The following is a 12,916-nucleotide window of genomic DNA, read 5'->3' on the forward strand; positions in this document are numbered from 1 at the left end:
TCTCTGTCTGTCTCTGTCTGTCTCTGTCTGTCTCTGTCTGTCTGTCTGTGTGTGTCTGTCTGTCTGTGTGTGTCTGTCTGTCTGTGTGTCTGTGTCTGTCTGTGTCTGTCTGTGTCTGTCTGTGTCTGTCTGTGTCTGTCTCTGTCTGTCTGTGTCTGTCTGTCTGTGTCTGTCTGTCTGTGTCTGTGTGTGTCTGTCTGACTGTGTCTGTCTGTGTCTGTCTGTCTGTGTCTGTCTGTCTGTGTCTGTCTGTGTCTGTCTGTCTGTGTCTGTCTGTGTGTGTCTGTCTGTGTGTGTCTGTGTGTGTCTGTCTGTGTGTGTCTGTCTGTGTGTCTGTCTGTCTGTGTCTGTCTGTGTCTGTGTCTGTGTCTGTGTGTCTGTGTCTGTGTGTCTGTGTCTGTGTGTCTGTGTCTGTGTGTCTGTGTGTCTGTGTCTGTCTGTCTGTGTCTGTCTGTCTGTGTCTGTCTGTCTGTGTCTGTCTGTCTGTGTCTGTCTGTCTGTGTCTGTCTGTCTGTCTCTGTCTGTCTGTCTCTGTCTGTCTGTCTCTGTCTGTCTGTCTCTGTCTGTCTGTCTCTGTCTGTCTGTCTGTCTCTGTCTGTCTGTCTCTGTCTGTCACTGTCTGTCACTGTCTGTCACTGTCTGTCACTGTCTGTCTCTGTCTGTCTCTGTCTGTCTGTCTCTGTCTGTCTGTCTCTGTCTGTCTGTCTCTGTCTGTCTGTCTCTGTCTGTCTGTCTGTCTCTGTCTGTCTGTGTGTCTGTCCGTCTGTCTCTGTCCGTCTGTCTCTGTCTGTCTCTGTCTGTCTCTGTCTGTCTGTCTGTCTCTGTCTGTGTGTCTGTGTGTCTGTCTCTGTCCGTCTGTCTCTGTCCGTCTGTCTCTGTCCGTCTCTGTCCGTCTCTGTCCGTCTCTGTCTGTCTCTGTCTGTCTCGCTCTCTCTGTCTCGCTCTCTCTGTCTCGCTCTCTCTGTCTCTGTCCGTCTGTCTCTGTCCGTCTGTCTCTGTCCGTCTCTGTCTGTCTGTCTCTGTCTGTCTGTCTCTGTCTGTCTGTCTCGCTCTCTCTGTCTCGCTCTCTCTGTCTCGCTCTCTCTGTCTCGCTCTCTCTGTCTCGCTCTGGATATCTTATTTACCCTATATATATATATCTTAACTGCCCTATACTACACCAAAATAACAGATGCTGCTTTCTTCCAGATCTGACTCTGGAGTTTCACACGGGAGACATCGGTTTCCCCCCTAACCCAGAAAACAGGAACACCTCCCCTCCAACATACAGTATAACATTGCGGGAATGAGGGTACCTGGACATTGAGGGACTGCGGATCAGGTAAGATCCCAGGCGGGATTGCTGCTTTAGATATTGTGAAGCGGGGACATCAAGACACTGGTTAATGGGTGAAGGAAAATAGTCACACACACACACACATAACAAGGACTAATTGTAGTAAAGTATAAGTGTAATACAATAAATAAACTTATGTCAAAAAAGAATGTTGTTTTACCAGGAATTTACTTTAAAAAAAAATTTAAGCGGAGCTGGGGGCGGAGCTAGGTGGCGAGTAGATTTTTGGGTGATTTGTCAAGCACTATATATATATATATATATATATATATATATATATATACACACACACACACATACATACATACACAGACACATATACACATACACACACACATATATACATACACACACACACACACACACACACACACACACACATACATACATACACAGACACATATACACATACACACACACATATATACATACACACACACACACACACACACACACACACACACACACACACACACACAGCGTCATGCAATTTTTTTAAATCCTACCCTGCTTCGTGGAGGTGCTGCTGCGTGCCAAAAAAGGGCATGATGTCAGAGACGCGGGAACAGACTACCAGCATGCGCAGCATTTGCATGTTCCCGCCAGCACCTCCCAACAGTACCTCACCTCACCAGAACAAGTGAATGCCTCAATCAAGTCAATCGTGCCGATAGAAATCTGTTCTGCCGGAATGTTTGCTGGGTCTAGATAGCATCACTCTCCTTTGAATCCAGCGGCACAGAGAATGAAGTAGCCGGTATGATGGGCATGAGGTACCCCTGGTGCAGTCACGCACACTGAGCTGCACTGCATCTACAGGGAATCCCCCAGCTGACTTTCATCATCCTCGCTGGGTACGGGATTCCTCAAATCATAATAGTTATCTCTGGTATTATTGTCTGTTACGTATGTATTATTTGTACACTGGCGACACACTTTATTCGAGCTCGGCTAGTCCCACGAATTCGGGTATACCCGGGTGTATTGAGGTTTGTGACTGTTTTCTGCCCGAGTATATTGGGTTATTTTCTAGGCAGGGATTGAAGCATTTTATTCCCCCTGCTGCAATACTGCACAGTATATATATATATACTGCATTACAATTCATGAATTTATGCCATCTGGTAGACACGCGAAGCATTGCAGCCTATTAAATCCTAATCATTATCATTTAACAAATCAGCCGCCCATCAGCCAGGCATGAACCCAGGCTGGGAAGGCAAATGCAACGGGGCTTGTCAGAGGTGAGGAGCGGCGCATTCCAGGTATCTGCCAGGTACATACCGGGTATTTGCTCGAATAAAGTGTGTCGGTGCAGTATGTTCTTTGTTTTTGTTCTGAGCAGGCAATACAATAGTAAATAAATTTACTATTTTTTAAAAAATATATTCACCTTGGAGGTTTAATTCAGCCTAGTGTTCCTGTCTGGTGGGGGATAACTTGTGAGGAGCGCAGGTGTCACCATATAATATATTTGTAATAATAAATAAGATATAATAAAAACATTGCAAGTCCAACATAACTAGTGTAAGAATAAAAATTATTAATTATATTGTGCAAAGTTTATAAATACACACACACACACACACACACACACACACACACACACACACACACACACACACACACACACACACACACACACACACACACTACAGCGGCGGTAGAAAAGATTCTTTTCAGAGTCTCTCCCCTCGTCGGCCCGGTCCACGGTCACTGCCGTGCGCGCGCCCATTAGAGAAAGGCGGACTAACCACAGCCAATTATAAGTCCCGCGCACGCACTATATTACGGGCCTTAGCCTCGCCCTGCTCTCCCAGCCCCGCCCTGCTCTCCCAGCCCCGCCAACCTCTCCCAGCCCCGCCAAGCTCTCCCAGCCTCGCCAAGCTCTCCCAGCCCCGACCTGCTCTCCCAGCCTCGCCCTGCTCTCCCAGCCCCGCCCTGCTCTCCCAGCCCTGCCCTGCTCTCCCAGCCTCGCCCTGCTCTCCCAGCCCCGCCCTGCTCTCCCAGCCTCGCCCTGCTCTCCCAGCCTCGCCCTGCTCTCCCAGCCCCGCCCTGCTCTCCCAGCCCCGACCTGCTCTCCCAGCCTCGCCCTGCTCTCCCAGCCCCGCCCTGCTCTCCCAGCCCTGCCCTGCTCTCCCAGCCTCGCCCTGCTCTCCCAGCCTCGCCAAGCTCTCCCAGCCTCGCCCTGCTCTCCCAGCCTCGCCCTGCTCTCCCAGCCCCGCCCTGCTCTCCCAGCCTCGCCCTGCTCTCCCAGCCTCGCCCTGCTCTCCCAGCCTCGCCCTGCTCTCCCAGCCCCGCCCTGCTCTCCCAGCCCCGCCCTGCTCTCCCAGCCCCACCCTGCTCTCCCAGCCCCGCCAACCTCTCCCAGCCTCGCCAACCTCTCCAACCTCTCCCAGCCTCGCCAACCTCTCCCAGCCTCGCCCTGCTCTCCCAGCCCCGACCTGCTCTCCCAGCCTCGCCCTGCTCTCCCAGCCCCGCCCTGCTCTCCCAGCCCCGCCCTGCTCTCCCAGCCTCGCCCTGCTCTCCCAGCCCCGCCCTGCTCTCCCAGCCCCGACCTGCTCTCCCAGCCTCGCCCTGCTCTCCCAGCCTCGCCAAGCTCTCCCAGCCTCGCCCTGCTCTCCCAGCCTCGCCAAGCTCTCCCAGCCTCGCCAAGCTCTCCCAGCCTCGCCAAGCTCTCCCAGCCTCGCCAAGCTCTCCCAGCCTCGTCAAGCTCTCCCAGCCTCGCCAAGCTCTCCCAGCCTCGCCCTGCTCTCCCAGCCCCGACCTGCTCTCCCAGCCTCGCCCTGCTCTCCCAGCCCCGCCCTGCTCTCCCAGCCTCGCCAAGCTCTCCCAGCCTCGCCAAGCTCTCCCAGCCTCGCCAAGCTCTCCCAGCCTCGCCCTGCTCTCCCAGCCTCGCCAAGCTCTCCCAGCCTCGCCAAGCTCTCCCAGCCTCGTCAAGCTCTCCCAGATCTGATGCCCAGAAATTGTGCTAATTTATATCATGTAAATATAATTTGCATATCCTAATTAGCATATTTCCCAGTTATTTCAGGTCTGTTGCTCTTCTGTGCACAGGTATCTCTCCACATCTTGTTTAAATGTGCGTTTTGGGGAGGGGGTATATATAACTTGGCTCTCTAATAAAGAAAAGTTTTTCTCTCTCTCTCTTACGCTGTCTCTCTCAGGGCTTGGATGGGAGCTACGCCTGTATGTTAGACCGTACTTAGCCAATGGCCTATAGTGGATATGCAATGTTATATGAATGCGGTGAAGCCATGTATACAGGTTATTATTATACTACCTGAAAGTATTTCCTGTTATTCCCAATAACAATGTATCCAACTCAGCCCCTAGTGACTATGCGGTGAGAATGTCTTTACTTTGCTGAAGAAGAAAATGTCCCATTCATTGGACTAGAGCTGAACTTTTCAGATGGTAAATGCACGGATTTGGGATGTGTTTAGACGTCACACCGTGCTTTGGGGGCGCAGGGTGCTGTGACCCACAAGATCCCTTTATAAAAAGAGACAGAAACCGAATCTTTAAAACAAAGTGCACCCAGTTGTGGCAGTTGTGACACTTACTTCTTTCTTAAACTTACCGTTTGCATGCAGAACAGATTGTGCTGTACCGATACTGACAGAACTTGGGGTGTCAGCTGGGAAACCCTTAAATTCCTCCTGGTTTTCCTGGGTTTATAGAGCAGGAAATCATTTGAATGAGAAAGACAAACCTTTTAATAAGCAATAAGGGTCGGCGACCCTGTCCCAGCTCTCCTCAGCTGCGGGTCCCTCTCTCGCCAAACCCTCCCCCCTCCCCAATACCACACACATATATATTTATACCATCAACAGTGATTTGTATCTCAGTCCAAGTACGTGGCAGAAGCGGAAATAAAATTCTAGCACATCCAACCCTCGTAAATAAAGGAGGCTGGGAACAGCAGGGGGGAGGGGGAGGAAATGGAAATAAATAAATACCGTATTTCCTCGATTCTAAGACGCACTTTTTTTCCCTTTTTACGTGGCTGAAATAGGGACTGCGTCCTAGATTCGATGTACTGAAAAAAACACACACAAAAAACAGCCAGGGGGCGCTGCAGAAGCCACAGCAGCTTTCAGCGTTTGCACCCCCCACCCCCACACAGCAGGAGCAGTGTGTCCCGCTGCATGCCCCGCGACTCTGCCACCAAATCCCCCCCCCCCCTCCTTCCAAGTGCCGGTCCCCAAAGGAGCAGTGTATGTTCGGCTGCATGCCCCGTGCTTCCCCCCCCCCCCCCCTCCCTTGCTGGAATTACCGCCCCCACACAGGAGAGATTGATTCAGCAGTGTGTGTGTGGCTGCTGCATGCCCCAAACGCCCTCTTTCTGCCTCTGCTACTCACAGCTGTGCTGGCGGCACCACAAGCTCCCCCCCCCCCCCTTGCTCCAAGTGCTGGTCCCCAAAGGAGCAGTGTATGTTCGGCTGCATGCACCACAAGCCCCCCTCCTCCCCCGCTCTGCTCGTTGGAAGTGCCGCCCCCACACAGGAGAGATTCATTCGGCAGTGTGTGGCTGCTGCATGCCCCACGTTCCCTCTGTCTGCCTCTGCTACTCACAGCTGTGCTGCCGGCACCACAAGCCACCCCCACCCCGTGTCTGTCTCTGTCTCTGTGTGTTTTTCTCTCTCAGTGTATGTGTGTGTCACTATGTGTGTGTATGTGTCTCTCTGTGTGTGTATGTATCTGTCTGTGTGTGTGTGTGTGTGTGTGACCTTTCATTCTCTCCCCTTCCCTCCAATCTCTCTCCCCCTTCTCTCCTTTCTCTCCCCTCCCCTTTCTCTCCCCCATTCCCCTCTCTCCCCCATTCCCCTCTCTCCCTCTCCCCCATTTCCCCCTCCCTCTCCCCCTCCCCTCTCTTCCCCCCTTTCTCTCTCTCTCTCTCCCCCCTCTCTCTCTCTACCCCCCTCTCTCTTCCCCCCTCTCTCTCCTCCCTCTCTCTCTTCCCCCAACTCTCCCTCTCTCTCCCCCCGCCCCCTCTCTCTCTTTCCCCCCGAAAAAAATTCTGCACATTTAATATAGTGGGGGGATTTTCCCCAATTTTTTTTATTAAATCAAGGGTGCGTCTTAGAATCGATGGCGTCTTAGAATCGAAAAAATAGGGTAATATAATCCACTATACTCACACGGCCAAGTGCCAAGTAATCCAGCCCTCCAGGGGCAATCTGAGCAGCAAGATGTGATGATTGCTGGCAGAAAATCTTCTCTCACGTGGAATCGTCACTGCGCCATGCTTCCCACTGACTCCCGTGTGGTGTGGTACAAAGATGATGAAGCAAGTGTATAAAATCAGATCAGCACATTTAATAGTGTAGATACACTGTACCACATCACACGGAAGTTCTGCATGTACTTGCACTTGGTCGTGTGAGTATAGTGGATTATATTATTTATTTATTTCCATTTCCTGCCCCCCCCTCCTTTATTTAGGAGTGTTGGATGTGCTAGAATTTTATTTATACTTTTAGACTGTTTCATTAACCCCTCGCTCCCCCTTGTTCTTGTTTTATCTCACTTTATACTTTTTATCATATATGTTTTCTCAATGGGATGTAGCATTGGGCAACCCCTGTCTCTTGTTATATACAATTGCCACGCTCAGTAGCTCTCTTATTGACATAAATATATATTCATGATGTGGTGGGTGTGGGAGTTTGTGCTAACTGGGAATGTGTGTTATATCTTGTGTGGGAAATTGTGTGAGGGAGAGAGCTGCAGATGCCAAGTAAATCCTCGCGCTGTTGCCATTTCACGATCCCGGTTATAACACGGTTTCATTATGTGGATCCCGAGCACCACGTTATAACAGAGTTCAGATGTATATATGTTTGAAATGCTTTAACCCATTCTGGCTACATTTCTTTCCATCCAAATTTAGTGAAGTTCTATGCAAAATGTTCAAAATTGTAAATAAACAAAATATGGTCAAAATTAGGATTTTTGTATTTAGCTTTGCTCATTTGCATGTCTTTAACCAGAATCGGAAACAAAAAACAGCGCAAAACGCAAATAGTGAAATAAGTAAAATATTATTGCATAATAAAATAGGGATAAATATTCTGCGTACATCAAGAAGCTAGAACATAAACATTGAGTGTGCCCAGCACACGAGTTACCACTCGGCAGGTGAGGGTTCAGGAGTCATTAACTGGTAATCTCTGGCAGACGTCTCAGGTAACAGCTGTGGGGTTCCTCCTTCACATGAATACCCGGACACGGGACTGCAGCCTCTGTAGAAACCCTCCCTCTGGTCAGATGGAACACGGAGTATCCGAAAGTTCTTTAGCCTAAAGTCACACGACGATAGTCCCCAGATTGAGCAGTGAGGGGGACTCAAACCATCCAGAGTGTGCTCAGACACCGGCACAGCCACAGCCACAGCCAGGAGCAAACACTCTTACAGCAATAGCTTCGGCTAGAGATACAGTTGCTCCGTCGCGGTGCGCTTTATAGTGACGTCACAGTCGCGGTATTCAGCAACCAAAGCACAGGGATGGAAGATAGTCTCTAAAATGCCCAATAATTAGGATATAGCAACAAAAACCTACTACACATAGGTAAAGATTAGATCCTACGCGTTTCGTAGTATAACTTAGCGGTTAGCCGCTAAGGTAATGAAGTGGCGTTTAAAAGCATTTTTCCTGCCTCGGATGCATGCTGGGGGGCTCTGGTGCTGGTATTAATGGTATCAGCTCAGGAGACCCCCGGCATCAATCCCAGCCAGGAAAAAGGCCAGAATATTTTCTAAGTGCCGTTCCGCCGCTCATCAGCAGCCTCTCACCATCAACTAGCCAACTTTTTTTGGCGTGGCTGATTCGGCATAAAAACGCCATTCTAGAGTGGCGAACAGCGGCGCAAAGCTACACGCCACTACTAGAATACAGCGTGGCGGAAAACATGTCTATTTTAGGCGAAAAGTGCCTTCTCACCTCGCCAATGGCGGGAAAAAAAAAACCGCCAAACAAACTGCCGTTTTTTTTGATTCTCGCCACTTTCTCGCTCCTTACTGAATAGGGGTAGGCATTTTTGGTGGGAAACTGGCGAGAAGTGCCTTTCCGCCGCTTACTGCATGATGCCCTGAGAGAGGAGATAGATCTTCTCAAAGTGGTTTGATGCTAGGGGAGAGGATGTAGTTCAGAGGAGCTGGGAGACTGACACCTTGTATTGGGAGTTTCCCAGTCTGGCTCTCACCTCTTCTGAAATCTTTAGTGATTCTTCACCTAGATTCCTGGGCACAGTTATGGGAGACAAAATGAATGTGACATTTACATTGAAAGCCTTAGGCCAGGTCCCCAGTGGCCGCTGCGGTGCACGCTATGAGCACTGCCCTCTATAAGGCCGGCCCCAGTGGCCGTGTGTGTGTGTGGGCATGCAACGCGCGATATGTATACACTGGTTCCCGTGCCGCAATGTGATCACGTGGTCGGCGAGCAGCCTATGGAAGGGCAGATATGCCCCGTCATGGGCCCGCTCCCGCGCATTGCAGCGCTCCCTTACAGGCGCGCCATTTAACTGTGCACGCGCCACCAGGCGCGCGCGCAGCAGTAAATACTAGGGCCGTAGCCCTAGAAGTAAACCCAACGCTATAGTGGGTTTGGATTTTGAGCTGAGACTGTGTATGTCATAATGTAAATTGGTAACCATTACTACATTCCCCCCCCCCCACCCCTCCTCCAAATAGTTACAGTGTCTATGGTGCCATTAAATAACCCCCAGAAAGAATAAAGGAAATGGCATTAGATGAGTAGAGCCTTGCAGGCTCCTAGAGACCCACATGAGCTGCCAATATAATCCTCATGCTCATCACATCACAGGAACGCCCTCTTATAACATGGCGGACACACAATCGCGCTGCACGGCGCACGCTGACAGGGGAGTACAGTGTGAAACAGCTGTGACTAACCTCACTTACTGTGCATGTGGGAAACATCCACGCACTCATTCCAATGGCTTTCTAACAATAAGATCGGAGTGACTTCCTACTTTTCAATCCACCGCAATCTTTCAGGGAAGGTGTAACCTGGGGAAATAGCCCGGCCTACTCACTCACACCGCTCATCTTGTGCATGTGCAAAGCCTACGGTATAATAAAGAGCCGTCTCTTAAGTAATGTTCCCTACAAATATCTCAGCAAGTAATATCATTATGTAACAGAGATACAATGTAGGATGTGTGGAAGTGGTGAAGAATGGATTTGCGCACCTGTGGAGAAGGGGTACTTTGTGACTTTTTGAGTCAGATCTACTACCTGTAGCGGTCTCCGTGTGTGTACACCTATATACAATAAAGCTCAAGGGTTATTCTGCTGAACCCTAATATTTTATTGTTATTATTCCTATGCTTTCACAAAGGGTAATATAATGGGGTCTCAGGCAGGGGGCTCTAAGCAGCCATTTTGTTTGTCTGTCATCCACTTTGTCTGTTTGAGAGTGTTGGAGTTTTGCTCCAGCAGATACCAGTTCCCCTCCGTAGCTGCATAGGAGGGGATGAGTCCCCAGCCTTGAGATGGTGCTTGGTAGTGCCAGTTGGGATAAGATACCACTTCACCCATTTCTATGTAATCACGCCCAGAAATGTAGTAATTTGTTTCACTCACTAAACCACAGGCCCCAGACTTATAAGTAGGGGAAAGGTTATAGATAGATAAGTGCTTACATAAGAATTTTTAGCTTGTGTGGCAGGGTCTCGCTCTGGGCTCCCCTTAGCCCCTTACCTCTGCTGCGGGCGGGAGCATTGCGGGGGCACGCGGCGGCCAGCGGGGGAGTGCACGTGCAATATTGGATTGTATTGCGCATGCGCGAGGTGCTGAGCATGCGCATTGGTAGGCGCGCGAGGAAAGCATTAGGCAGCAGGCTCCGTGGGGAACTACAAGCCCCATAATGCAAAGGGGGCAATAGATCACATGGCGCAGATCAGCCAATAGGGCTGCAGCTTCCCCCGGAAGGGGAATATAAATACAATTTGCGCGCTGCAGCCACGTTAGTCGGTGCTGGGACAGGATAGGGGTAGGAGGTATGTGCAGGGGTCTGTGACTAGGCCAGACATTCCCCTAGGGCCCGACTCCTATATCAAGATTGTGGCTGCTACAGGGACAGGCCCTTAGGTAGGGACACTGTCCCATTAGCTATTTAAGTTCAGGGACACAGCTGCAACGCTGCGCAACCGTAAGGATTGTGATCTTGGACCTGATCACCCTGCAAGGTCTAAAGACTCTGTACGTGGGACCCTCCAGCTGGATACCACTCGGCAGGTACCTACATCACTAAGTGCACCAAACAAGTAACACACAACATAGTGGCAGCGCTGACCACATATAGGGGTGGGGTTAGACTCTTGTGGACACCAGGGTGGTTGGGTGCCCGAGGGCCCTGTTAGGTACTGTGGACACGGTGTGGGGTAACACTGTGGTGGGATAAGGCCGGGAGAGGCTGTATGTTAGCTGTAACCAGTAGTATTATTGTTATTCTTGTTTGTCATTGCATATATGCCCACAGTAAAGAGCTATTGTTTTATTGCATCCGTGTGTGTTGTACATATATGGTCCTGCACGGGGTTATCCCACTCAGCTGGGATCCCGCACAGGTGGAGGCGCTGTCACATATCGAATCAGGCACACCCCAGGCTCCCTGCGGCGGAGGTTCAGGTCTCCTGCGAGCCACAGGTGACGCATACACACGTAGACGCCATATCTCCCAGGGGGTGGGGGGAAGTGCGCTACACTTGTATAAGGTTTTTAGCATTTTTTGTATAAGTTCCTGTATTTTTCCATTATCTAAGCCAGCCCCTTAGCAATGTATAAAGGGTACTGTCAGTCACTATATTGGCAGAGAGCTACCTTTAGCTTTTTCCCTGTGTACACCTGTATACAATAAAAATCACTTATTAATTCTGGACCCGCTGTTTTTTACAGCTTCACCAGGTGGCTGGAAGATCCTAAACACGGACTGATGACCGGGCTGTGACCTTCTAACATAATAAATACCACTGATAATATCATGAACATTTCCCCAAATATTAAATGACTATCTTTACTTTCACATTCCGGTGTCCATTCTTCATCAGAATCACTGCAGGGGCACACTGGGGTCTTTGGGGGTCGCCGTCCATTGGACATAAATGCCGGTTTTGGGGCCTTTAGACCTGAAAGAAGTTATTATAGTAATGGATGGTTAGTCCTTTTCAAATGCCATCCGTTCATAGTTTATACTACATGTATTTCTTATATACGTGCATTTATTACATGGGCAGATACTAGACACAATTCAGGGGTAAAATGACTAGACAACCAGGTGGGGGATTCGGAAGCCTTATTCTGAGCCTTACATTAATGTGATATGATGCTGTTATACAGAACACTAAGAGGCTGATGGGTACGGAGACCAGAGTCCGAGAGAGAAAGATCAGTGTAACAACACAGACAGAATAACGCACGTTAGAGAGCGGGTGTGCCTCCATATTGCTGTTTTTCTTACAGTATGTAGAACTGGCGGGATAGAGAAACTGGTATTATCTGCCCGAGTTTCTCCTTATGTCACCAATAATTCCCACATCATCGTCAATGTTTTGTCCTGCTAGGTTTTGCCCTGAACATGACCTCAATCCCTCGCTAATATCTGCGCAGTGACACAAACTGTCACTTAGATACTGTGTCAGGGAGCACCCCGAGATTACTGCGAATGTTTAGTTACTGTGACGGTAGGGGGTAACCAGGCCCTCAAATAAAGGTGAAGCCCGTTTTTGTTACCCCTGGTCCAAGAGAGTTAGAATCCAAATATACAAATGAGTCTGCGCTGGTGGTAATTTATCTGATACTCCAAGCGTTGGTTATTTCTGCTGCTCCCACTCACCCCCGCGGTCCAACGGGGGCGATAACCCACACAACATATACAAGAAGGGGGCGCCAGAAAAACCAAAAGCAATGTGACAGAAATACATTTATATTTACTTTGTAATTAATGGTTATAACAAAATTGTTTACAGCACATTCAACAGATAAGGCTGTCTCAAATAACGGCACACTCCCACACCCCCCCATCCTAAGGGCTCGAGCACACTCCCACACCCCCCCATCCTAAGGGCTCGAGCACACTCCCACACCCCCCCATCCTAAGAGCTCGAGCACACTCCCACACCCCCCCATCCTAAGGGCTCGAGCACACTCCCACATCCCCCCTTCCTAAGGGCTCGAGCACACTCCCCCATACCCCTTCGTAAGGGCTCGAGCACACTCCCACAACCCCCCATCCTAAGGGCTCGAGCACACTCCCACACCCCCCCATCCTAAGGGCTCGAGCACACTCCCACACCCCCCCAATCCTAAGGGCTCAAGCACACTCCCACACCCCCCCTTCCTAAGGGCTCGAGCACACTCCCACACCCCCCCATCCTAAGCGCTCGAGCACACTCCCACACCCCCCCATCCTAAGGGCTCGAGCACACTCATACATACCCCCATCCTAAGGGATCGAGCACACTCCCACACCCCCCCATCCTAAGGGCTCGAGCACACTCCCACACACACCCATCCTAAGGGCTCAAGCAAACTCCCACACCCCCCATCCT

At 50.2% G+C, this 12,916-nt stretch overlaps 1 protein-coding gene across 1 annotated transcript in view; it reads right to left on the reverse strand.

Moving 5' to 3' along the window:
• Positions 1 to 12,916, reverse strand: part of LOC142497979 (uncharacterized) — a 107,733-nt gene that overhangs the window by 54,087 nt on the left and 40,730 nt on the right. Inside the window, 2 exon segments of the mRNA XM_075606472.1 lie at positions 4,920 to 5,007; positions 11,387 to 11,494. Of these exon segments, the coding sequence (XP_075462587.1) occupies positions 4,920 to 5,007; positions 11,387 to 11,461 (163 nt within the window). The 5' untranslated portion in view covers positions 11,462 to 11,494.

Source organism: Ascaphus truei, chromosome 6 (genome assembly GCF_040206685.1).
Source record: "Ascaphus truei isolate aAscTru1 chromosome 6, aAscTru1.hap1, whole genome shotgun sequence".
NCBI classification, from domain to species: Eukaryota; Metazoa; Chordata; class Amphibia; order Anura; family Ascaphidae; genus Ascaphus; species Ascaphus truei.